The 24,476-nt window shown below is 48.9% G+C and overlaps 8 protein-coding genes across 8 annotated transcripts; 3 read left to right on the plus strand and 5 right to left on the minus strand.

Annotated features, from left to right (window-relative positions):
• Window positions 1-469: 469 nt before the first annotated feature.
• On the minus strand, window positions 470-2,599 carry ANOM_009857 (cell wall cysteine-rich protein; the record flags this gene model as incomplete). The annotated part of the gene is made up of 1 exon (XM_015555113.1): window positions 470-2,599. One exon carries the CDS (start codon window positions 2,597-2,599, stop codon window positions 470-472), a length of 2,130 nt encoding a protein of 709 aa, XP_015403048.1.
• Window positions 2,600-3,874: 1,275 nt separating this feature from the next.
• Window positions 3,875-5,318, minus strand: ANOM_009858 (vacuolar protease A; the record flags this gene model as incomplete). Its single annotated transcript, XM_015555114.1, has 4 exons — window positions 3,875-4,260; window positions 4,320-4,965; window positions 5,019-5,160; window positions 5,226-5,318. 4 exons carry the CDS (start codon window positions 5,316-5,318, stop codon window positions 3,963-3,965), a joined length of 1,179 nt encoding a protein of 392 aa, XP_015403047.1. The 3' UTR covers window positions 3,875-3,962.
• Window positions 5,319-6,013: 695 nt separating this feature from the next.
• Window positions 6,014-7,176, plus strand: ANOM_009859 (uncharacterized protein; the record flags this gene model as incomplete). The annotated part of the gene is made up of 3 exons (XM_015555115.1): window positions 6,014-6,813; window positions 6,868-6,933; window positions 6,986-7,176. Coding segments are annotated over 3 exons (1,017 nt in total), but the record flags the coding sequence as incomplete, so codon positions are not given.
• Window positions 7,177-7,558: 382 nt separating this feature from the next.
• ANOM_009860 (uncharacterized protein) lies at window positions 7,559-8,560 on the minus strand (the record flags this gene model as incomplete). The annotated part of the gene is made up of 1 exon (XM_015555116.1): window positions 7,559-8,560. One exon carries the CDS (start codon window positions 8,558-8,560, stop codon window positions 7,559-7,561), a length of 1,002 nt encoding a protein of 333 aa, XP_015403055.1.
• A 674-nt stretch (window positions 8,561-9,234) lies between these two features.
• Window positions 9,235-10,434, plus strand: ANOM_009861 (uncharacterized protein; the record flags this gene model as incomplete). The annotated part of the gene is made up of 1 exon (XM_015555117.1): window positions 9,235-10,434. One exon carries the CDS (start codon window positions 9,235-9,237, stop codon window positions 10,432-10,434), a length of 1,200 nt encoding a protein of 399 aa, XP_015403049.1.
• Window positions 10,435-11,353: 919 nt separating this feature from the next.
• On the minus strand, window positions 11,354-12,143 carry ANOM_009862 (sulfotransferase family protein; the record flags this gene model as incomplete). The annotated part of the gene is made up of 3 exons (XM_015555118.1): window positions 11,354-11,729; window positions 11,793-11,899; window positions 11,961-12,143. Coding segments are annotated over 3 exons (666 nt in total), but the record flags the coding sequence as incomplete, so codon positions are not given.
• Window positions 12,144-14,378: 2,235 nt separating this feature from the next.
• Window positions 14,379-23,066, plus strand: ANOM_009863 (uncharacterized protein; the record flags this gene model as incomplete). Its single annotated transcript, XM_015555119.1, has 12 exons — window positions 14,379-14,923; window positions 14,972-15,485; window positions 15,530-15,668; window positions 15,709-15,821; window positions 15,872-16,763; window positions 16,814-19,908; window positions 19,964-20,245; window positions 20,306-20,380; window positions 20,449-20,786; window positions 20,844-21,321; window positions 21,380-22,248; window positions 22,538-23,066. 12 exons carry the CDS (start codon window positions 14,379-14,381, stop codon window positions 23,064-23,066), a joined length of 7,869 nt encoding a protein of 2,622 aa, XP_015403054.1.
• A 503-nt stretch (window positions 23,067-23,569) lies between these two features.
• On the minus strand, window positions 23,570-24,070 carry ANOM_009864 (uncharacterized protein; the record flags this gene model as incomplete). Its single annotated transcript, XM_015555120.1, has 1 exon — window positions 23,570-24,070. The coding sequence occupies one exon, from the start codon at window positions 24,068-24,070 to the stop codon at window positions 23,570-23,572; it is 501 nt and encodes a 166-aa protein (XP_015403052.1).
• Window positions 24,071-24,476: the final 406 nt, after the last annotated feature.

The raw sequence follows: 24,476 nt of genomic DNA on the forward strand, positions 1-24,476 counted from the left end.
AGGGCGAAAGAAACCCCTTGCTATCTAGGACTAATATAATGATCTGACCAAATAACAGGATGGGATGCTTTCAGGTCACCACTTTCCATTTAGCTTGTATTCTGTTGAATGATACTGCTTGTTTTCCTCATTCTCCTTTTTGGCCCCCTTGTGACGCCATAGTTTACAGTGTAGTTTATGGTTCTTAATGGATATAAACTATAATTAGTAAACAAGAAGACCCTATCTGATTCTGCCTAGGCAACTATATCACAACGGAGGGCGTGGGCACTGGGCCAACCCGCTGCAGCATCCAATTTTCGTGCTTGCAAAGGATTTCGTAAACTTTTGAGACTAGTTCCAAGAGCATATGAGACTTCAGTGCAAATTACAATAGAATTTAGGGCTATCAGGATCGAACGATCACCCAGGCATTCAAAGTTCAGAACTGAGTAGGCTTGCATCCAAAGTATTGAAGGGCAGATCACCTTTAGCCAGCGAGTGGCTGTGCGGGACGGAATGGCGGGCAGACAAACATCTGGTAACATTCCGCTTGAGTGGCAGTGGTGCATGTCTTCCCGTTGAAGGTCGTTCCCTCGGCACAGATGGGGTCGGTGGTGACCACGCACATGCCGTCCTCGAGCCTGGTTCCTGGGGGGCAGACTGGCGGCTTGGACGCGACACACTTCGACCCATCGAAAACAGTGCCATCAGAACAGACGGGAGGCTTGATAGAGACACAGGCGTGGCCGTTGAAACTTGTACCCTCCGGACATACTGGGGGTGATTCGTTCACACACTTGAAACCGTCAAATGTTGTGCCCGGGGGGCAATCAGGCTTCACATTGGAAACACACTTTTCACCGTTAAATGTGGTATCCTCAGGACACTTGGGTGGCTTTCCATCAATGCAATCGCGTCCGTTAAAGGTCATTCCCTCTGGGCATTTCGGGGGCTTGCCACCAGAACAGCCATGGCCATCATAAGCAGTGCCGTCAGGACAGATCGGAGGCTTGATATCGACGCAGTTGGTGCCGTCAAAGATAGCATCTGGCCCACACTGCGGTGGGTCGGACGCAACGCAGTTCGTTCCATCGAAAACGTAGTTGGGTGGGCAGCGAGGACGGTCCTGGTGCACGCACTCTTTTCCGTTGAAAATGAAGGATGGTGGGCACTTGGGGGGGACTGGAACAACGCAATGCCCTCCAGTAAAGGAGCCACCAGAACAGTCAGGAATATCAGGGAATCGACAGCTATCGCCAGTGAGAGTGGAACCAGGGGGGCATGTGGGGGGTACGTTGAGCACACATGAGTGGCCATTGAACGTCGTGCGTGGTGGACAAAGAGGCGGGTCGGACGACATGCAGTCCCGGCCTTTCAAGTTGGTTCCATCGGGACAGTAAGGTGGAGTTGGCGAGACACATCTTTGACCATCAAAGGTCGTCCCATCCGGACATTCAGGTGGATCCTTGCTGACACAGTTCCCGCTGACGAACGAGAAGCCAGACGAGCATCGCGGTGGCACTGAAAGGATACAGTCCTTGCCATTCCAGGTAGTCCTCGGGGGGCAGATGGGCTGGACGATTGGCGTGAAAAGACATTTTTCGCCATCGAAATGGCTTCCTGGAGGGCACTTATCGCCACCGTATTTCAGGACACAGAATGACCCATCCCAGCTAAATCCGTCCGGACAACAGCGGACTTGATCTTGGAATACGGACAGAGAATGCCCCGAAGGACAGGATGCACCGGTTTCCACAGTACAGCGAGACCCTTTGAGGATGGTACGCGGCGGACAAATCGGGGGCTGGTTGTCCTTGCACACTCCTCCATCAAAGACACCGACCCTACAGCTCGGGGGCCTCTCTGAAATACACACGGTGCCATCGAACTTGGCACCTGTGGGGCATCTGGGCCTGGAGGAATGAACGCAAGTATTGCCTTGCAAGATGAACGGCTGCTCACATGAGGGAGACACGATGGAGATACAAAGGCCGCCTGAGAATTGGGCGCCATCTGGACAGCTAGGCGGTTCTGTGCTGACGCATCCTTGTTCACCATCAAACTGCATTCCCTCCGGGCACTTGGGGGATTGCTTGGTAACACACATATTGTCCTTCAGGTGGGCGCCACTTGGACATATAGGTTGGGCTGTGCTGACACAGTTATGTCCATCGAAAGTGGAACCGTCTGGGCACACAGGGTTGTCGATCGAGATACAGTCCTTGCCATTGAAGCGTGATCCGGTTGGACAAAGCGGGGGATGATTCGAGATGCATTTCTGGCCGTCATAGTGGAACTTCGGAGGGCATATCGGCTGGCCCACGCATACATTTCCCTTCTGAACAGTCCCTTCAGGACAGACACTGCTATGAGGCAAGATACACTGGCCTCCGACCAGCATAGTCCCAGGCGGGCAACATTGCTCATTCCCGTACTGGTCTTTCATCACCCGCAAATCCTTCAATGTGATGGAACGGGGTGGCGACAGAGGCGCAGACCCTAGTCTTGATCCCGAAGGAGGTGACAATCGGACTTGCTGAGGGTCAGCCTGCTGTGCTGCGACAGGGCCAATCCACATGCCTGCACTAAGCAGGAGAGCACAGAGCACCTTATCCATGGCAGTAGTTAAGGATAACGTGAAGCTATGAAACGATGAGTGTCACGAGTTGGTGAATAGTAGAAGCAAGCAGGGCCATTCTTCCGCTTCTTTATACGTCTCTGAGTAGCTTGGCCACTTCAACCGCAGCACTGGCAGTATACGTTTCCGGTACCAGTGTCGAAGTGCCAGTAGACCATTTCTGTTCAATGACTACACTGATTGCGTCAATCAATAAAGCACAATGTTAAAGCCCTGCCAGCTGTTGTGTAGTGAAGTCATAGAGACGATGGGCTTTCACCGGAAGCTCAGACAGCCCAATGTCAACCCGAAAGCAAAACGACGATGACTGCTGCTCTCGGCGTGCTCATTTTGATTCGTGTCGTCGCGACTACGTCAATGACCTGTGGTTGCAAGCAAAATAACTGCTCGTTGTTATCAATTCCGCTTTCATGCAACTGGCGTTGTGCTTCATCGCCTGTGGACCCAGGACATCGGAATACATGCATGGGACAGGCTACAGAACCCGAGGAAAACCCCAGTCGGGAATACCCACAGTGGTATCGAAACCATAGAAAGGCAGGGTGACAGTGTAGAATGGCCCCACATTCCCGATACCAGACTGCCCGCTGAAACTGCCAATGCGGGCTGTGTGCTATGTATCTGAGCACCTCAAAAGGTTGCGATGAGACATGATTAGTCTCATAAGCGAAAATCGAGAATGTCGAATAGATGAGGCTCTAGGAGAATAGCAGGTATGACCAGCCTGCGGCTACCATGAAAAGAACGGGCGTATTATCCATGTCCTTCATCAAGTGAAGAGGACATTTGCAAAGGTTTAGCATTAGCTACTCCTCGACAACCCTTGGATGTCAATCGAACCACACTTAGGCCGATTCTCGCCGTTCGCATGGGTTAACCTATCAAAAGTGGCGTCTTACGGACGACAAACGGAACGTCTCTCCAGTAATCCCACTCCCAAACAGTATGCTGCATGCCACCATATGACATGCCATACTCCCCGTCTAGGTTGACGCTATCCACGGAACTCCCGAACGGCGGGGGCGGAACCTATATCCCCACATTCCGCAACAGACAGGAGACCGAAGGCAAGGGCATTCAATGTGCCAATGTGGCAGGAGAAAGTTTCAAACCGGCCCGGTCCACATACTAAAAGCATACCAGAGGAGAGAGGCTGAGAATGGAGTAACCGGCCACGGAATTCAAAATTCCTGAACTGGATTTTCCCTCACGTCTTTGTCGAGGCAATTCGTGGCAAGGGATATAGAATGCCGATGAAGACCCAATGGATTATTTTTCCGGTACAAGACATGTAATTCTTGTTTTGAAGGTTGACACAGAGTACTAGAACATTATTCTTCCATTATTCTTTGCGTTTTGCCTCAGCTAGCCCGATGGCACCGTTACCAAAGTCATATACACTGTACCACCTTCTGAGGAATGCGTCTCCAAGTACAACCAAGGGGCCGGTGGGGCCGGGGAAATCCATGGGGACCAGGGCGCTCATGCAAAAGTCCTTTTCCTGGAGAGAGTAGTCATTGGGCCCAATAGTGAAGTTATGCTCCCCCAGGACAAAGGTGAGGGAAGGCATGAATCTCCGCTTATCGCATTCGAGGATGTACCTACCCTGGTAATCCGGCGTCGCGCCGATTGCCTTGTTCCTAGAACGGAACCGTCAGTTCATGTAGCATCGTCTATCGGAATGAAAGGAACAACTTACACCTGTTCAAAGAGACCAGATGGTAGACCGATCAACGAGGAGCCAGTATCCAGAATAGCACCGGTGTCTTCCAGATCGACAAATTTGTCCCCGAAGAAAAGTCCCCGAAAGTCAACCTCCCAATAGGCCTTGCGACGCAGAGGAATCTTGACTATATCCCCACTATAGTGCTGGTCGTCAACGCCGCCAAAGGTCACCTCGGAAGTACGCCCCTTGTATGTGTCACTCAGGTAAAAGGCAAAGACCGGCTCATCGAAAAGATTCTGGTCAAGCATGTTATAAAAAGGCGGGGCAATGCTATTCACTGAGATTGAAGCAAACCCCAAGCCTAGAATGCCATCCGCCTTCACATTCGAAAAGCCCGACACTTTAGTTGCCTCTCCAAATAGCTGCTCGTGGACCTCAAGGTTGCCAATGGTGAACATGTCCTCAGAGACGTGGCCAGTCATACCCCCGGAGCCATAGTATATCTCGAACTCACTCCCATTTTTGTGATACGTCTGAGATAAGGCCGATTTGTATTTCTTATGCTTCTTGCAGGAGTACGTTTTGCACTTGGATGAGGGAACCCACAAGTTAGCGCTCGCAGTATCCAGGACCACCTTGAACTTCTGCGGAGGGGTGCCGATCCTGATGGTCGAAAAGTCTAAGTATTGCGAGTTAGCTGAAAGCAATGTAATATGGGTCGAGGGTCCTTACATTGAGTGTTTCTGTAATTCTTCACAGGTATGTCATGACCCTTAATATCCGGTACGGGATCCTGCAAGGCTATCTGCGGACTGTTGACTTCCATCTGGCTCTGTGGGGATATTCGAATATTATCGTCACCATTGTTCAAGTCCTGCATCTGCGTTAGCTTTTACATTGAGTCACTGGCTTCCAGCACTGCATTTGGGGACAGCTCACGAGGAATTGTTTTTCCAGTGGCAGTCGGTGAATTTCAGCTGCGGTATAGCTTAGCAGCAAAGACGCTGCGAGCAGGACATGCGTCATAGACATCGGATAATGTAGCAGTATATTGCTCGTGAAGCTGAAGATTGTTGAAGATGACTTTCATTTGTTCTAGATGATAACGGATACTTAGACTAAAGCGCGTAAAAGAAGAAAGAGGTAAAAGTAAAGTGAGATGATTTATAACGTATTATCATCTTGTTCCATCAATCCAAACCCCACGGGGCACGCGCGGCAACGCAAACAAATGGTAGACATGTCTATCCGCCGCTTGTGACATCAGGCCAAGTCGGCCTTGGGGTTTACAAAGGTGGAGAGGCAATTATACAGACTGCCTTGTATTGTGATGTACATGGCCAGAATATTTGTGGGTCTATACCTCTCGGCTCACTCAACGGTTAGCTCTCGACTCGGCACGACGGTTGCAGCCTTGAGAAAAGTTGCACTTCCTTTTTTGACAGGAAGGCTGTCTGAGTACTACATCATAGTGGGGGGGTACTGATGGACACTGGGAGGGATATGAGAACAGCTGTTGATGAAAACAGCTACTTGGCTGGCCTCGACTTGGTCGTGATGTAAGAGACAGAGGACATATTGCAATTGGTTGAAGTATGCCTTCTTTCACGCCTGGCTATCCCACTCTTTGCCACATACAGTTGATTTCACGTTGGATCTCTCGTAGTATCTATCTTTGGGATAAAAATATAAATAGTCAAAACAGAATGCATTTGCTCAGCTCCAGCTCTTGACCACCATGCTTCTGAAAGCTTCTCTAATAGCTTACTGAATGATCCCTTCGGCTTTCATTTCAAGATGTTCGGCGCCCCTCTTGTACTACTGCTGCCATTGATCGCCCCTGGGCTCTCCCAGAGAAGTGACCCGGAATACAACAGGATCTGCCCAAGAGGTGATGACCTGGTGACGCTGCCATCAGGAAACAAGATTAGATACCTTTGCGATGACTGCTTAATTGACCCGGTCGCGGAACATCGATCCGTAAAAACAATCGAAGAATGTGCCGATCTTTGCAGTAAAGAAGATTGCAAGGCCACGATTTGGGACAAAGGACTATGCTTTACTAGCAAGCTGACATATATTGGTCCATCCCCAGGAAGTTCCCCAGGCTGCATCTGGATGACCGCCCAGACATGCTTCGACAGTGGAGATGACTGCGGTACATGCCTAAATGATAAAGAGGAATGCGAGAAGCAGAAGCGCAAGTGCGAAGATGACCTTGCACGCTGCAAGCCTGGTGACGACGAGTGCGAGAAGAAGGCACGCAAGTGCAAAGAAGATCTTACCACTTGTGAGGATGAAAAGGCCAAGGCAGAGAAGAAAGAGCGCAAATGCCAACAGGACCTGATTACCTGTGAGGACGAAAAGAATGCTTTGGAAAAGGAGAAGCGCCAGTGCCAAGCCGACCTACGGGAATCCCAGAAGAAAGTCGATGACCTTCAGAAGGCGGCTGATCAATGTACGGATGACCTAGAGGAATGCAAAAAATCAGGCTCTGGCTGGGGAGGAACAGAGGGAAAGATCAAGTGTAAGGCCCAACCGAACTACAGCCAAGATGAATGCGATGCTAACAAGCAATCAGGCAACTCGGGTTCCTTGACCACCGCTACTCTCAACGGCAATAAATGGTTGACCTTGTGTGGCTTTAGTATGTAAAACCCTCGGGTGTTGTATGAGACCAGCTGCTGACAGTGAAATAGTTATCAATGATGTGAAAGGGGGAGTCCGTGGGTTGACGTTGAAGGAATGTGTGGAGTCCTGCTCCACCGACGACAAATGCAGGGCCATCACTTACGATGACAATAAGGGCGAATGCTATAAAGCCCATAAATTCAAGACTGGGGATATGCGGTATAGTAACTATTACCACACGGTCTTGCGTCTGACGTGAGGTACAAGGTGCAGATTCCGTTCGCACATAATATCAATAAGGTCTGGCTACATCCTTCGGTACCGCTCAGTGTATGCATGTTGCTATAGGATAGTACTCGATATATCATTGGAGACGTCGAAGAGGCATAAATTGTGTGTTCTTTTCCCTACAGTCAGTTTTGCACATACTTCATTCCGTCCCATCATCGCAGATCGCAAAACAATGTGCCATAGAGCCCCTTTCATGGGTGTCAACAACTGCAAACAAACAATGCTCATAAGATATTTATTCATGATATTACCGAGCTGCTATCACTTTGGAATTGCTGCTACACCATGTTCAGCCAAGACAATTACAACTTTCTGACTAGAATCGTTCTCATTGCCCCCCGACCATATGCTTATTTAGGTACATACAACACTTTGGTGATCGATTCTCCATATTCCTTCGCCCCCATTTTCACTACTCTTCTCATGCTCTCGTCGATGTCTTCCTGCGCCTTTTTAAATTTCTTTGGCTTCAGCTTCACCGTGATGATGCGATAGTCCATTTTTAGTGTTACGTTATCTTCAGGTGGATCAGGCTCAGAGTCCGACTCTGAGTCGTTGGCAACCCCTAAGGCATTTCGAAGCATATCCAGGAACGATGTCCGCTGCTCGGTGGACTGCCTGGCCGGCTCCTGCTCCCTTGTGGACGCATGCCTCTCAGGCCTGTTCGTCGAGGAAGTGGCGGTTACCGCCGAGCTCGTGACGGGCTTCTCATTTTTCGCGACAAGCTCACGGTACACCTCCGTAGGCATGCGGATGGTATTCAATACGATGGATTGGACGTCCTCATAGATTGGGGATTTCTCAGTGCCAATGTTGTCGCGGTGCACTTGGTTGGCAAGGAAAGTGAAGAGGATATTTTTTCCATCTGCCTGAGTTGGGAGTTCGGAGAAGGCCTTCACGAATTGCTGAAGCTGGTGGTCTAACTCGCGTAATGTCTGTTTGTCGGGGGCCAGATGTGAAAACAACACGTTCAGGAGTTCCCGGTGCACATCTTCTCTCGGTATATCTCGATTGATTGAAATATTCGCAGGGGGCCGTACGTCCACTAGTTTTGAAACGCTGCCTCCACCGATAATGCTTGTTTGGGTTGCATTTGCCACGTCAACCATTGCTTGAAGAACCTCGTCGGCAGTTTCAATCCGATTGTACGTCCGCTTCTTGATCAAGCTCTCCCCAAGCTCGAGAAAGATCTTGCCTGTCATTTCGAGCAGCTCTGTGTGCAATCTATTCCCAGCGTGATTCCGCGGGGCAAACAGAAGCACGGGGGGCATGGGAACCTGGCCTGCTGCCACCTGTTCCTTGGGCTCTTTCGAGGCAATCTCTAGGAATGCCTGCAGGTTATCCGTCGACATTATGATGCAAAGTCTTTAAACCACTGTAGAACGAAGTGACACCGTAGTAATACTTGAGGCGGGAGTAATAGAACATAAGAGTCCCTGGAAGGGCATGAGGGGGGTAGAGAAATGGAAGCCTAATAGAGATAGAACGAGCTAGAGGCAACTTAAGAAGCTGGTATACGAGATCAGCCATACGCCTCATCGAATCATTTCGTGCGAACAGGTCCTAGACTACATCATTGATGCATCCGGCCGATGGTCTGTTACCAAAAGCAATAAGTACTATGTCAGTTGATGAATGCGTCAACTCCACTGAGCAGAACATTGCTTCAGTTTGCATTTGACATCACCGTGTCCCATCATGCGCATCATAGACTTTGGCCAGGTGGAACTTCATATCTTAGAGGATCAATGGCAAGACACCGCAACCGGCAAGCCTTGCACTGGCTATGATATAATTGACTCAATCCAAATGGATGACGAGGACGCATGTGTACTACTTAGTAACTGTGTGCAACACGAATCCGTCATGTAGTCAGGATAAGCATTGCTGTGTGAAAAGGTATATAAAGTCATCCAGCGACTAGGAGTCAGCCCCAACACATTGATGGTTTGCTCAGGACAGCCCAAACAGTTTCCAAGAACGACGAATTTGTTCAAAACTTGGTTCACACCTGACTTCTTCCGCCATGGCTTCCATTGAGATTGAAGAAAGCACATTGGCGAATCAGACGACTCAATATGTCTACCTCTGTAGGGACCCGGCGCCAGCATTAGCAATCCCTCCTGGCAAGGATTTGCTGAATTATACGGCAAAGCTTGAGCATATTTACATATACGACCCGGATACCGACTCTGAGATTTGCTACACCTTCGGTGGGTCTCTCTCACTGGGGCCTGGCAGCATTGCGGGCGTGGTTGGCAGTGGGGAACAGATCTTCCTTCAATACTGCGTGGGGGATGACCAGAGCCGATATATGCTCCCACTGCTGAGAACCTCCGGAGGCCACAAGCTGCACCGAGATGTCACATCTGAGGTCTTGGGAGACGATACAATCCTTGACCGTATGCTGGAGGAACCGGAAAACAATGTTTCCAATCACTTTGCGACGACGATGTTCGCGAAAGGTGACAAACCGTCCAAAGCCAAGGGCGCAGCTGCCATCAAACTGGATCCCAAGGGACTCAGCGGTGATTTAGAGCACGAGGTCAAGAAAGCCCTCAAAATGCTCGACTTTGTCGACTCGATGATTGGTGTCTATACCGCCAATAGACTAAAACAAGAAGGCGACAGGCGAGGTAAGCCGATCAGTGCCATTGACGAAACCTCCCTGCACATGAAAGTGACTGCCGACGCGTACTTTGATGCGATCAATCACAAGCAATTGGCTGCTGTCATCAACAAGAAGTCCATGGCCTCAGCCAAATTTAGCCAAACTTGCGACCGAGCCGCTGTCCATCCTGAATTTATCAAGCAATTCGCGCAGGACATTCAGCAGTTTGACCAGGCGGAATACGCTAAGCTGGACAAGATCCTCACGGAGCAAGTGCGCCAGATCCTGGATGGGAATATCGACATCAATGATTCTGTTAACTTTACCCTTTTAGTCAAGCAACCTCATATTCAAAGTGTACCGGGAATGACCGAGAAAATTGTGGTGCCGACTCTTAGACTATTCTATATCACGTCCCATGGAAAAACTTGGACGGAAGTTGTGAAGAACGGGAAAAGCCAGAGCCAAGTGCGGAAGGTTCAGCTCGATTTTCAGTACATTCCCCACGTGGGCACGATAAACAAGGACCTTTTCAAGCAGTTGAAGAAAGTATACGGGAAGAAGTTGGTCGAGCAAGAGGCGGATGATATGTTCATCCCGCAATGGACCGTATAATCTCTGCCACGGAGCCGTTGAACCACAAGGGTACAGGGACAAAGCATGATCCACATTTACTTGGCCAAGCTTGTACAATCCCTAAAGAACTTCTCAGGATCATCGTTTCTTTTAATCGGTGAGAAGTCCTGTTCCTCCTACTGCAACATCGAAGAATCTTTTTTCGGTGGCTCTGAAGTACATCTATATCAACAATACCGCAATTTTATATCCATGCACAAGTCGTAATTCTTCCAAATAGAAGAGTCGCTTCTTAGTACCTGCTTCAGTTTGAAACGCCTTGAGACCATGACTCATACTATATATTAGCGTGGGACATAAGAACCAGCTGAATCCTGGACATAGATTGTCAAATAGTTCTCAAAAGAACTCTGTTGCTGTCATCCGAATCATAAATGTACTTTTGCCTGACAAAACTCAACCCGCGCCGTCCCAATCCGACACTAACCGGCAGCTTCCGCGCCACTAGCCTAATTCGGGTGGTCAAAGCTTGACTGGAGTCGAGTCACGTGTTGCTGTGTACTCCGTACGGAGTATGCCTTTCCAAGAGGTGCTTCGTGCTGGAGAGCTCTTTCTGTGTGGAAAGTCATGTTTTCAGCGATTATTTAAACGAATATGGAGGTATGCATGAATACATAGATCAATGTAGAGCAGGGCGTTCTTTTGATATCAGTGTCGGCACAGATTCAGTCCAGATATCGTCTACTTCCTCCATACTACATCACCGGTATACGGGGTCATCTCCAACAATAGTACACTTCACTGGGTTATAAGCCCTCTCCTAGTGGCCATCACGAGAGTTGCCATCTCATTCTCGTATATTAGCTTGTACCTAATCCGGAAACTTCGCAGCATCTCCCTATGCTGCCCTTGTGAAAAGCATCACCAAAATTAAAATAATAAATCCTGCCGTGCATACCATAATGTGGACTCGTGTGCGGTTATTAAAGATAACCAAGTAGGCAAGGCGACGATGATAACTCTGAGGGTCGTTCCCTCGAGGAAATGGCACCAATGGGACAGGTACATCAAGAAATTCGCAAAGGGGGTCCCACCCCTGAGGGACGTGGAAAATGAGTAGGTGACGCGAGGGCACAAGCCGCTGGATCAACTCATAATGTTCATGGAAAGCGCTACATCCGTTGTTCTGAAAGTCGCCCCCAAAGAAACCCTCCCATATCTTGAGCCACGTTGGCTGAATCCACGAACTCCGCAGCCCAAGTGCTCTGGCGGCTATGGTTCCTGTCACCCAGAGTCGACTACGGACCGCGTAGTCAACCGTCTTGCTCACGGACCTGAGGACACAGTGTCAGGGTATTTTACAACCAGTCATTAAGGTCTGTTTCACCGGTACTCACTGATGCCACTCATCCACATCTCTATATGTAAGAATCACCTTCGCTTCTGGATATGCTTCGATCAACTCTGGACCAAAACAAGCTACCGGAAAGTCACCACAGACAGCCTGAGCTCATGTTACTGATGTCTGGCATACTGGTTTGAGTTTCTCGGACACCTAAAGTTACCTGGCTGTCACCTAGGACCTTCTCAAATTCCTTTCGGCCGAATGGTTTCCCGACGCCATTATATTTGGCAGACAAAGCCAAATGCCAAATTCCACAGTCGGCAGGATTTTCCAGGCACGAAAACCCATGGTAAGGGTTGGCATATCCTAGAATTCTCAGTGCTTCCCTTAAGGCTGGGTGCATTTTCGTATCAGTTATTGTTCTTTGACCAGCTTGGGGCATGGTTGTTACAGTCAGTCCCAGTACGGCAAAGGCCAAGGCCAAGCACTTTCATATGTTCATCATGATGCGTCCCTGGTTGGCTCATGTCTGCGACAATTGAGATGTTCTCCCTTAGTAAGAGTCGGGTACTCTGTCCATCTTATAGGAACTAGCCTCATTCGCCGTCCGAGAATGTCGTATGAAGAAAGAGTTGTGGGCAATGTCCAGGAATGGTGCTAAGGTTTGCTCCCTTGCTTGATAAAGGGGTTTAATATGGATAGTATTCTTTCAAACCTTTATAAAGTGACACCAGTATTGGCCGAGATGTTGTAGCTTTTTCTCGGAGATCGTAACCCCCTTCAGATAATTCCCTTGAAATCATTGACTTTAGGTTAGTTGTACTAAAGTGAAAATTCACCCTGTTTTTTTACTGGATAAACGACCCCCCCTGCCCTAAAAGTGATTACCCTGTATTGCTTGGAGATTTAGGTATGAATGTCTTCATACCTAGGGCATGGAGAATCATCATTCTTACAGAGTTGGTCAGACTTTTAATACAACAAACTAGGGCAATGAACGTTACAAAAGTATCAAGCGAGCATAGCTGTATTATACCGTATACTTATATCTAGCTTTGTGGAGGCATTAAATGGCAGTGATCGACCCAATGAATCCAGTCGGTATGCCCTAATAAAAATATCATAGAATGCCTCCCATTCCGAGAGCTTCAACATACCGAATAAACAAGACGGGAAGCTGCATCTAGCAGGTGTTGACTGGTCTACTGTGAGAACGCATCACTGGCTTCCTGGAACGCACTCTCAAGCTGGTCGTCGGACAGCGCTGGTTGGCCATCCTCTCTGTCAGGGAGCTTTTTCTGGAGAGAGTCTCTGAGAGCGTTCTTCGTGTCGTGCATATGGCGGACCATTCCTTGAGCGATGCTACCAACACCTGCCTTGCGGAACTCCGGGGCCTAGATATCGTGGCCATATTAGCACATACAATGCGCATTAAAGGAGAGAGCAGGCTCATCTTCGCACCTTTTCGGTCAGCTTCTTGAGGTTGTCAAGAACAATAGGGCCTGTTTGATCGTAGTGATCCATCACCTGCTTGGCTTCAGCATCGGTGAAGCGATCGCTATCCGTATCGAGGTTTTTTCTCGCACTGTCTGCGGTTTGCTGAGCCGTGCGAGCATTGTTCCCAACGGCTACAGCACCCGCAAGGCCACCATGATAGTTGTCGATCGAACTACCAAATTCTCGAGCGACCTTTTCGATGGCGTCCATGTCTGCCAATGTCTGCTCGAAGTTGCGGGCACCAAATGCCGGCTGAGAAATGCCCGCCAACAAAAGGGCTATGTACGAGAACTTGAGAAGCATCTTGTTAAATGAAGGAGTGAGCCTGAATGATCATATAACGCAACGGAACAAAGTATGATACGGTGGGGTACCTAATGTGAGGATGCCTGGGATGCCTGGGGTTTAAATACCTTCGCAGCAAGCATTCTTTGTTGCAAAGAAAAATTCTCACGATACCAGACGACAACTTTTGTTGGTGCTATCGTCAACTCTGCATGCGGAAGAATTCTCGTAGCTAACCTTGGACCGGTGATCAGGGCCAATGCTCTGCATTCTGAGGCATGATCAGTCTGGTTGGCACCGCGGCGCCATTTGTGATCAATTGGAATGCTTTTCATGTCGCTACTGGAGCAATTCAGGTGACCTTATGTTCTGCAGGGACTTTGCAATAAAGAAGGTTTTCGACTTAGTGCACGAATACGAGCTTTATTGGACCCCTTGCGTATTGGAAAGCTTTATTATGTCGCTTGTCGGCATTCCTTCGCTTAATCTAGCAAGGCCTCAGCAACGCCACATTAGATTTTACTATGGCATATTGTTCGACCTCACCCCCCTTACCTTGAAGGATTGATGTGCATATCTCTTACCTGAGAGCTCTAAATCACATTGCAGTCCCTGAGAATTGAGAATGGAGTTCTCTCGCCCTCGTTCAATCTCTCCTTGGCCCCTGTTTACCTCCACTGAAATATTACGGGGAGGGTTTGTCAGTCAATGATATCGGTATATGAATTACCTACCAATTATACAGACATCTGCATCGAATATCTTAACTTGGTCGTGTTGTGTGGTTAGGATACGCCATTGGTTCACGAACATACAACGAGAGACATAGAAACCTGGCAACGGCGTATTACCCATAATGGAAGGAAATAGGACCTATTGCCGTGAAAACTGTGCGGATCAGGAATCAGGGCCTCCGTTAATAGCAATCGTTGGGATGGCTATGAGGCTCCCCGGTGGTATCCAAACCAGCGAGGGGTTTTGGGAACTATTGATCAAAGGAGAGGACGTCTCGTCGAGAGTCCCCGAAAGTCGCTACAACATTGATGCATTCTACCACCCTACAAAGCCGCAGTCTGCGAAGACTCGATCCGGATACTTTTTACAAGATGACTACGTGGGATCGGCTGATACCTCGTTCTTTCAGATGGCAGGGTACGAGGCGGGAAAACTTGATCCCCAACAAATGCTTCTGATGGAAGTGGTCTGGGAGTGTATGGAGAACGCTGGCCAGACAGGCTGGCGTGGGCAAGACATCGGCTGCTATGTAGGCGCCTTCGGTGAGGATTGGCATGAGTTATGCGCAAAGGAGACTCAGGATATTCCACGAGTTCATGCGTTTGCGACTGGAGCGTTTGCCCTGTCGAACAGAGTTTCGTATGAGTACGACTTGAAAGGCCCGAGGTGCGTTCATCCCATGTAGGTGACCCAACATTTGCTAACGCCTGTCAGTGTGACTATACAAACCGCCTGTTCTTCCTCGATGGTAGCCTTACACGAAGCATGCTGTGCGATCTATTCTGGTACATGTTCTTCCGCTATTGTCGCCGGGACTAACATGATATTGTCCCCCACAATGACGGCCAATATGTCCGATAACATGGTACTTTCTCCTAGCGGTCACTGCAAAACATTCGATGCCGATGCCGATGGATATGCGAGAGCAGAAGCCGTGAATGCAGTATACCTCAAACCGCTAGACCAGGCCATTCGAGATGGAGACCCAATTCGTTCTGTTCTTCGGTCGACATCGACAAATTTCGATGGAAGAACCGAGAAGATTTTCTCGCCCAATGCAGATAGCCAGGAAAGACTCATTCGGCAAGCATATGAGCGTGCTCGCATCGATGACTTCTCCCAGACAGCTTTCTTTGAATGCCATGGAACGGGAACGAGGGCTGGTGACCTGGCTGAAGCGATTGCGGTGGGCAGGATTTTTGGGCCTGAAGGAATTCACATCGGAGCGGTATGGTCTTCCTTAAAGGAGTAACTGTTAGCTGACAAGCCAAGGTAAAACCAAACGTGGGACATAGCGAAGGAGCATCGGGCCTCACCAGTGTCATCAAGGCAGTGCTTGCTCTGGAGCACCGAATCATTCCACCCAATATCCACTTCACGAATCCTAACCCCAAAAGTACTGGGACCATCCGTATGTTTTCCATTCATGATGCTGACTGGACTTTGGATAGTCCCGTTCAAAGAAAGTGGGCTACGAGTGCCGACTGAACCAATCCCTTGGCCTCCCGGCCGTGCGGACAGAGTAAGCGTCAACTGTTTTGGTATCGGAGGCGCAAATGCACATGTGAGATACTCCTACCCAATATTGCAACATGAGGAATTTACAAAACGTAGGCTATCTTGGAGCTGCCGCCTTCTGTTCGTCTCAAGGCAGGTAATCAGGCCGTCAATATCGAGAAACAGCGCCCACGGCTCCTAGTTGCATCGACACAGAGCGAGGAATCTCTCCAGATTCAGGTAAGTAACATACAAGACTATGTCAAAGCTTGCCCTGGACCTCTCAACGATGTGGCATACACTCTCGGGATAAGGCGAGAACATCTCCCATATCGAGCCTTCATGATCTCAACCGAAGATGGCCGCCTTGAAGCTGAGACCTTGCGATCACCATGCTGCTCACAGCCACCAGTAGTTTTTACATTTCCCGGCCAAGGTACACAATGGCCAGAAATGTGCAAGGGCTTGATGGAGAGATTTGCTTGTTTCCGAGACGACATACGGAAAATGGACGGTATATTAAAGCGGCTACCACATGCGCCAACTTGGAGCATAGAAGAAGAGCTTTTGCGACCTAAACATACAAGTCGAGTTAATGAACCGGAACTATCTCAGCCACTTGTGGTAGCTGTTCAAATAGCGATAGTCAATTTGCTAGCTAGCTGGGGCACTCGTCCTACTGCAGTCGTGGGGCATTCCAGTGGCGAGATTGCTGCCGCATATGCAGCGGGGGCTATCTCTGTTGAGACAGCAATCATTGCTAGTTACTACCGCGGGCAAGTCGTGAAGTCAAGCAGACAGGCAGGTGGTATGGCTGTTGTCGGTCTGAGCAAGGAAGAGGTATATCCGTTCTTGGTTGACGGTGTGGTGGTGGCATGCGAGAATAGTCCCCGAAGTGTCAACCTGTCCGGCGACAAGGATCGCCTGAATGCCGTGCTTGAGAAGATCCAGCGAGAAATGCCAGAGACATATCACAGTATCGTGAATGTCAGCGTGGCGTACCATTCTCGTATGTGTAGCTGTATCTCTTTTTCTCAGACAACTCTGACCCCGTCACAGACCATATGCTTTGTCTGGGAGAAATCTACGAAACTATGATCTCGCCCTACATAGTATCCCAGCAATCGATGACCCCCATGTATTCTTCGGTTACTGAAGGCATAGTCCCTAGTCCAGCCTTCCTGGATGCAGCATATTGGCGGCGAAATCTCGAATCCCCGGTCCGATACCTGGGAGCCGTGGAAGCTTTGCTTAAAAGACCAGGGATGGAACACGTGCTTTTTATAGAGGTTGGACCCCATTCCGTACTGTCCAGTATTACCAGGCAGATATTCAGCGATCGGAAAGAGGTCTTGCACTATATTCCGACCCTTCTTAAAGATGGTCATGCATCGAGTTGTCTACTGAAAACGGCCGGGCTGATGTATCTGTTCAACCATTGCCCCGACTTCCAAAGCATCAATGGCCCAGGTGAGGTGGTTGTTGATATCCCGCCTTATCCATGGCACCGCACAAGCATCAATTGGAAGGAGAGCCGCGTTAGCCGCGAATGGAGATTCCGAAAGTACCCTCAGCATGAGCTGCTGGGCTGCCGCATGCTTGAGTGTAGCGACCTAGAGCCAGCATGGAGGAATATACTCCATATAAACAATATCGCATGGCTCTATGACCATAGGGTCTTTGGGGAGGTTTTCTTCCCCTGTGCAGGTTACATTTCCATTGTAAATGAGGCGATGAGACAAGTATCAGGCTCTGTCGACTGCACTTTGAGCAATGTGTGTATTCAGACACCTCTAATTCTGCAAATGTCTTCCGGAGTTGAGATCATGACTTCGTTCAAACCAGTCAGGCTGACTACCACTGTCGAATCTGTGTGGTATGAGTTTACCATAGCCTCCTACGACGGAAAATCATGGACAAAGCATTGCGTCGGCAAAGCTAGACCTGGCAAAGATGAACCAGAAGAGTCGAAGGTTATCAGGCCTCTGCCCAGAAGTGTCTCCATAGATACATGTTATCAGGCATTCCAAGCTATTGGTTTGCAATATGGGCCGCGTTTCCGCAAACTGCAGAGAATTACAGCGGACCCCATGAGCTCCATTGCAAGCGCAACGGTCTGCAATGAGCCAGTTTTGCATGAGTGTACATATACTGTCCATCCGACGACTATTGACCAATGTCTTCAACTTCTTAGTGTTGCAGGATGCCGAGGCAGAGGGAGAGAGGCTACGAAATTATATTTGCCTGCGTTCATTGAAAGGGTTTATATCGGTCAGGGAGGACCGATGTTGGGCGTGGAGGCTTCCATTAGCAGCCCGGTGACCAATCATGGTCTAGGAGATGCTACTGCAGTATTCGAGGACAAAGTGGTGGTCTCCCTACAGGGTGCGCTAATGATACCCGTGGCTGGTATGAAAGCCAGTGAAGAATCTGGAGTCCCCTTGGCTTCGTACATGGAATGGCGGCCAGACATTTCACTCAGCCCCCCTCTGAAATTCTCGAGGAAAGAGCCTGAAATGGAGTCTAGAATACGCATCCTGGAAAAGCTGTCCAACCTTTCTCTACGACAAGTCCTGCAGCATATTGGCTGTACCAGTCCAAGCGTTCCGCATTTGCAAAAGTACCCAGAATTGCTCCGAAGAGCAGCTGCTGCATTCAAAGCTTCAAGATGGGCTGAACCCAGCACCGATCCAGTCCAAGACACGCGTGAGAAATTATTCGAAAGTCTTCATCACGACGATCATCTAAGGTCCTACGCCGAACTGAATCAAACTGTTGTCAATCAATGTACAGATGTCCTAAATGGCTCTGTTGACTCATTAACAATATTAGGGCAAGAGGGAGGTCTGCACACGCTGTACGAAACATTGTATTACAAGAACGAGTTGTGTAAATTTTTTACCCTTCTTCGTCATTCAAACCCAATGCTGAGAATACTCGAAATCGGAGCTGGAACGGGAGGCTCAACCACATACATCCTGAAGGCCCTTCTATCTGACAATGGAAGAAGGTCTTACTCGCAATACATGTACACTGACATATCTTCTAGCTTTCTTGACAGAGCCAGGGAGGCATTCAAAGATCCCAAGAACTTTGAATTTCAACTGCTTGATATTTCTATGGAGCCGTCGGAACAGGGATTCCAGTCACAAAGCTACGATGTAGTCATTGCTTCTAATGTGTTGGGTGCTATTGCCGATATAAGTGGTGCTCTACACAATATCAAAAATCTCATGGCACCAGGTGGTTACCTTGTTATACAAGAGTTTGATTCAATGATCCCGAGTACCCTGTGCATTACGGGTCTCCTTCCAGATTGGTGGGATGACCAAGGAGAGTTCTATGCACCTTCTGTATCACCTGGCAGCTGGAACACAGAAATCCATAAGGCTGGGTTGAGAGAGGTAGTCGGAGATAGGCCTCTCCGCAGCACATCCTTACCAACCACTACTACTCTAGTGGCAAGAATTGCTGACCAGGAAAGCCAGGCGGGAAGTGTTGTGATCCTCGGTCCTCAGGACAATCCCTGGGCCCAGGAAGTGGCAAGTGCTCTTCTAAGTAGTGGACACACCGTGAATTGGGGTTCTTTGAATGGACAGGTATCCCCAACCGACACGGTAATATCCCTTCTAGACCTCAATGGTCCCTTTTTTAAGGGTATGGATGAGAGCTCGCTCAACGAGTTTAAGGGTTTGGTGGACTCCTCCGCACGCATACTCTGGGTCACAAAGTCTCTGCAGATTACGTGTGACGATCCTGACTACGGCCTCGTCTTGGGTGTGTCCCGGACGATAAAGCGAGAGAAGGGACACTATTTTGGGACATTTGAAATTGACAAGTTTGACAGCAATGCCGTCAGCGCGCTGCTGAGGGTACTTAACAAGTTTTGCCAGCAGTATCATGCCAAAGATACGGCGGATCTAGATTACGAATTTGCGTTACATGAAGGGGTAATACACGTCGGGCGATTTCAATGGACTTCCTTGACCGATAGGCTATTCTCGGATTCAGCAATCGGTCTACCCACAAGGCTTGCAGTCTCTTCCCCGGGGTCCCTGAATTCTTTGCAGTGGGCCCCAGATGGAACTAAGTCTGGTATTCTGGGTGCCGATGACATTGAGATTGACGTCCACTATGTTGGGTTGAATTTTAGAGTAAGTGATGGTGTATTCTCAGATTCCCTGTGAACTATCATGGTTGACTTTTTAGGATGTCATGATCGCTCTCGGGATCATGGCGCATGAAAATGAGTTTGGCAGTGAGGCAAGCGGCGTTGTTAAGCGCATAGGATCAAACGTGAAGCACCTGTCTGTTGGAGACAGGGTCTGCTTAGCACAGCCGGGCTTATTCCGGACGCGAACAGTGGTTCCCGCAAGTAACTGCATACGTCTACCTGAGAAGCTGGCCCTTGAGGATGGTGCCACCATGGGCATTGCGTATGGCACAGCCTACTACTCTTTGATTGATATTGGAAGGCTAAAGAAAGGCGATGTTAGTATAGTCTCTGTGTTCTTGACATGTACCTAAGTACCACCACTGACATAACCCTAGTCGGTATTGATCCATGCTGCCTGCGGTGGCGTTGGGCTTGCTGCCATCCAGATTTGCCAAACCTTTGGCGCAGAGGTAAGTCTTTTCTCACTTCGGCACATGTCAACCCGGGAGGTATTCAATGTTAAACGCTATTCGTATAGATCTACGCTACGGTTGGAAGCGAACAGAAGGTCATGTATCTCATCGACACATTTGGGATCAGGCGAGACCATATATTTAACTCGCGGGATTCGTCCTTTCGGCACGACGTCTTGCGTATGACTGACGGAAGAGGCGTTGACCTCGTGTTGAATTCGCTAGCCGGAGAGCTCCTCCACGCCTCATGGAAATGTGTGGCAAAATTTGGCAAAATGATCGAGATTGGGAAACGGGATTTTATAGGTCGTGGCATGTTGAGTATGGATGTCTTTGCCGGCAACAGGGCATTTTTTGGGGTTGACCTTATGGAGCTGGGCGAGAAGCCCGGGTTTATTCCCAGGTTTGTCATACATTCGGTTGGGAGTCAACTATGCACCGTTAAGCTAACATTCGCAAGACTCTTTGGCAAGGCGCTTGAGCTTTTCGAGAGAGGGCAAATCAATCCTATACGTCCATTGAAGATCGTTATGCCCACGGAAGTGCAAGTTGCTTTTCGAGAGATGCAAAAAGGTCTACATATGGGAAAGATTGCACTGAAGATGGCTGGCAATACCGTACCATTTCCGCCAATGAAAGTTCGTCAGCAGGTTTCTCTGTCCCCAGACGCCGCCTATCTTCTAGTTGGAGGCTTGGGAGGAATTGGCCGGGCAATTGCCACCTGGATGGTAGAGAAGGGCGCCCGATATCTGATCTTTCTTTCACGATCCGCTGGTGAGTCGGACGCGGATCGAGAATTCTTCCGCGAACTTCATGTACAGGGCTGCCTGGCAGTGCCTGTGAAGGGTAGTGTGGCAGTCCTCAACGACGTCAAGCAAGCAGTTTCCGTCAGCCCCAAGCCTATAGGTGGCGTACTTCAGCTTTCCATGATTATAAGAGTAAGGACACACCTCTTGTGACTTTTGTAGCGGTTACTAATGATACCTTTGTTATTAGGATCAGTTCTTTCCAGCTATAACGTACGAGAAGTGGAAAGAAACCTTAGCCCCGAAGGTCCAAGGAACGTGGAATCTCCATAAGGTACTCTTGGAAGAAACATTGGACTTTTTTGTTGTCTTCAGCTCGGTTGCAGGAGTCATGGGGCACCAGGGACAGGCTAGTTATTCTGCTGCAAACACTTTCCTAAATTCCTTCGTGCAGTATCGCCGTCTGAGGGGGCATCCTGCGTCGGTCATCAACCTCGGCTGTGTGGATGAGATTGGTTACCTTGCTACAGATAATCGTAGGCTGAGAGAGGGAATGCGGGCAGCATCGGTCTGTCTACTGAGTGAACAGAACGTACTCGATGCTCTAGAAATTGCGATCACTCGACAGAGCTTCTCAAAGAAAGCTCCCACGGAGCAGCAAGTCCTCGTGTCAGATGACTATACGGTGGGTATGAACAACACCAAGCATCGCGCCGACCTGACAGTTCGCCAACTGTGGGGGAAGGACGCGCGATTCAGCGCCTATGCCAATTTTGAGGCGCATACAGCGATACAATACAATTCGGGTGCTGTAGATAAGGTGAGGGAAACAATTGCGAGCATAGAGAACAACCCCGAAATACTGGATGACCCTGAATGGAGAGACCGGATTACGACAGAGATATTTGCCGCAGTCCGGACGCTATCAGGATTTGGAAAGGACCAAGATGACGAGCAAGTCATGCAGAGTCCTATTGACTCACTGATGACATTTGAGATTCGCAACTGGTACCGACGATACATCAATTTGGAATTGTCTTCTGTGGACGTCGCGAATGCTGGTACACTTGGTGGTTTGATGCCAATCACCATCGCGGCGCTTCGTGCAAAATACGCCAAGTAGTATCTTAGCTGTACATGAATATGTAGATCCATATATGCACGAAGCTTTCTTCGACATTTAGTGTATGCAAAGTGTCCTTCAGTTCTTGGCGCCTTTTTTTTTGACTCGTTGAGTCGTACATGATACACTAATGCAGTGTCTAGAACTGACTCAAAACCAATAATACATAATATTAACATCAAGATACCCTCTGGAGCTAAAGGAGGTATATGTGGGCGCTCAGGAAGGTAATTTATTCTAGGACTCGGTAGTGCAAGATAGAGTCTATATCTAACTAACTCACAGTGGCAAAAGCTCCCTAATACTAAGCTTGCTTCGACTAAGCGAGCTCTCACAAGGAAGTATTTTCATCGATGATATCGATATCGCTCAGATTCCTCGAGAGCCAGTTCGACGCCGGTTAGCCTTATTGCCACAGGACCCACTGGTGTTCTCGAGATCGATTCACCTGAACCTTGATCCGCTGCAAAAGCATACCAACGAGGCCATTATTTCTATCCTTTCTCGGGTAGGAATGCTAAACTCATTGGCATCCAACAGATCCGGCCTGGATAGCCTCGTTAAGAAGGACACGCTTTCTTCTGGTCAGCAGCAGCTGATTGCCTTTGCACGGACGCTGTTGAATCCATCTCCTAGTCTGTTGCTCGATGAAGCTACGTCGATGGTGGATATGCAGACAGAAGCGATGATCATGAACTTGATCCGAGAGGAATTCGAGAATCGCACGGTCATGGATCAAGGGACTATTGTTGAATCTGGACGCCCGCTGAGCTACTTCAGAAAAGTGAGGGTTTGTTTAGAAACCTATGGATGAGGCAGGTTCACGACGGTACTCCACATTTGGATGAGCCTCCAAAGGCTTTATGATGGCTATATAGGCATATACTAGCACGAATATGGAGAGTGTAATCTTGTTGCATTCGTTTAGCTTCTCAGACGGCTTATTATTTCTATGTGAGGACTATATCTGGGAAGTACTGTCCTCTTCATTCGCACCCTTAGCTTATAATACACTAGTAATTTTCCTAGATCTCGAGTTTCTGCTGGCTACCCTACGAAGCTAACGTAAGACAAACCTCTGCTTATCTATGATATTGTGTTGGTCTCTGTATCTAAAGATCTCGATTTGAAAAGCGTATGGCTGTTATACTAACCACCTAGTCAATTACTATAGCCCCTAGTAAACTCATGTGGGCTTTGTCATCATGGCTAGTAAATTTATGACTACGTTGAGATACTAGTTAATCGTTGAAGGGTGAGTCCGAGAGTCTGGGTTCCAGTAGCGCGATGAGGGTGAGCTCAAAACGCACATGGAAATTAATTATCAAAGAGAGTGGAATCATCATCAGAGGTTTCCTCTTCGCTATCAGAAAAGGGGTCTCCAAAGCCGTAACTGTGTCCAAAATAGTCCTCGAGTTCCTCATCCGTAACATCTGCCGCGCCACTAATAGCAGCCACCTGATTCAAGAACCACTGCATTTGCAGTAGTTCAAAGTACGGGAGGGGCATCGTCCCCGGATCCGAGGCCCTTATTGTCATGATTTGGCCAGAGTAGATGGGTTCGTCCGTATCGCAGTTCCACAACTTGGCATTGCTAGAACTTGCCTTCAGGTCGGATGGGAGGGACGGAGGAACCACCATGGACACCTGTGGGTAGTACTCTCGACGAGGCAGCCACCAGAACCTCATTGCAAGGGATTTCTTGTCCTCAGTCATGCCGATGGGTTCAAAGGCAAGGCGTGCCGAGCCCCAGAGGTCGTGCACAATAGTCGAAAGGCGTAGTAGGTTCTGAGTTACCTCTGCGCCTTCCGTACCCATGACATCCTTCTTCCAGCTGGCGATCGTCTCGCGACCCCAGTGACATTGCAGATGGATCCAGAAATTCAGCCGTGCACTTTGGGTCTCATTTCCCAACGAAAGCGGGCAGATGTGACATACACGGACGTCCTACTTACAACGCGGTCCGATTGGGTTTGGCCCTGGTCGACAAGGGGGGGGGGGGGGGGGGCAGTCTGAACAACACCAAAAGAGATTAGCAGCCCCTGATAAAATTGGAATCACCGGTGTTTTAGATAGCAATAAACTCAGAGCGAGAATGGTGCGAGAGTAAGCACCATATGATGTAGTCGCACTCGATATGTAGCGGGTGTGACCATATTTATGGATACTAGAGCATTGTATACGAGATCACGAATGAGAGATACGTGGCTAGTCGCTAAGGAGG

The sequence above is a fragment of the Aspergillus nomiae genome (genome assembly GCF_001204775.2).
Source record: "Aspergillus nomiae NRRL 13137 chromosome Unknown contig00374, whole genome shotgun sequence".
Lineage (NCBI taxonomy): Eukaryota > Fungi > Ascomycota > Eurotiomycetes > Eurotiales > Aspergillaceae > Aspergillus > Aspergillus nomiae.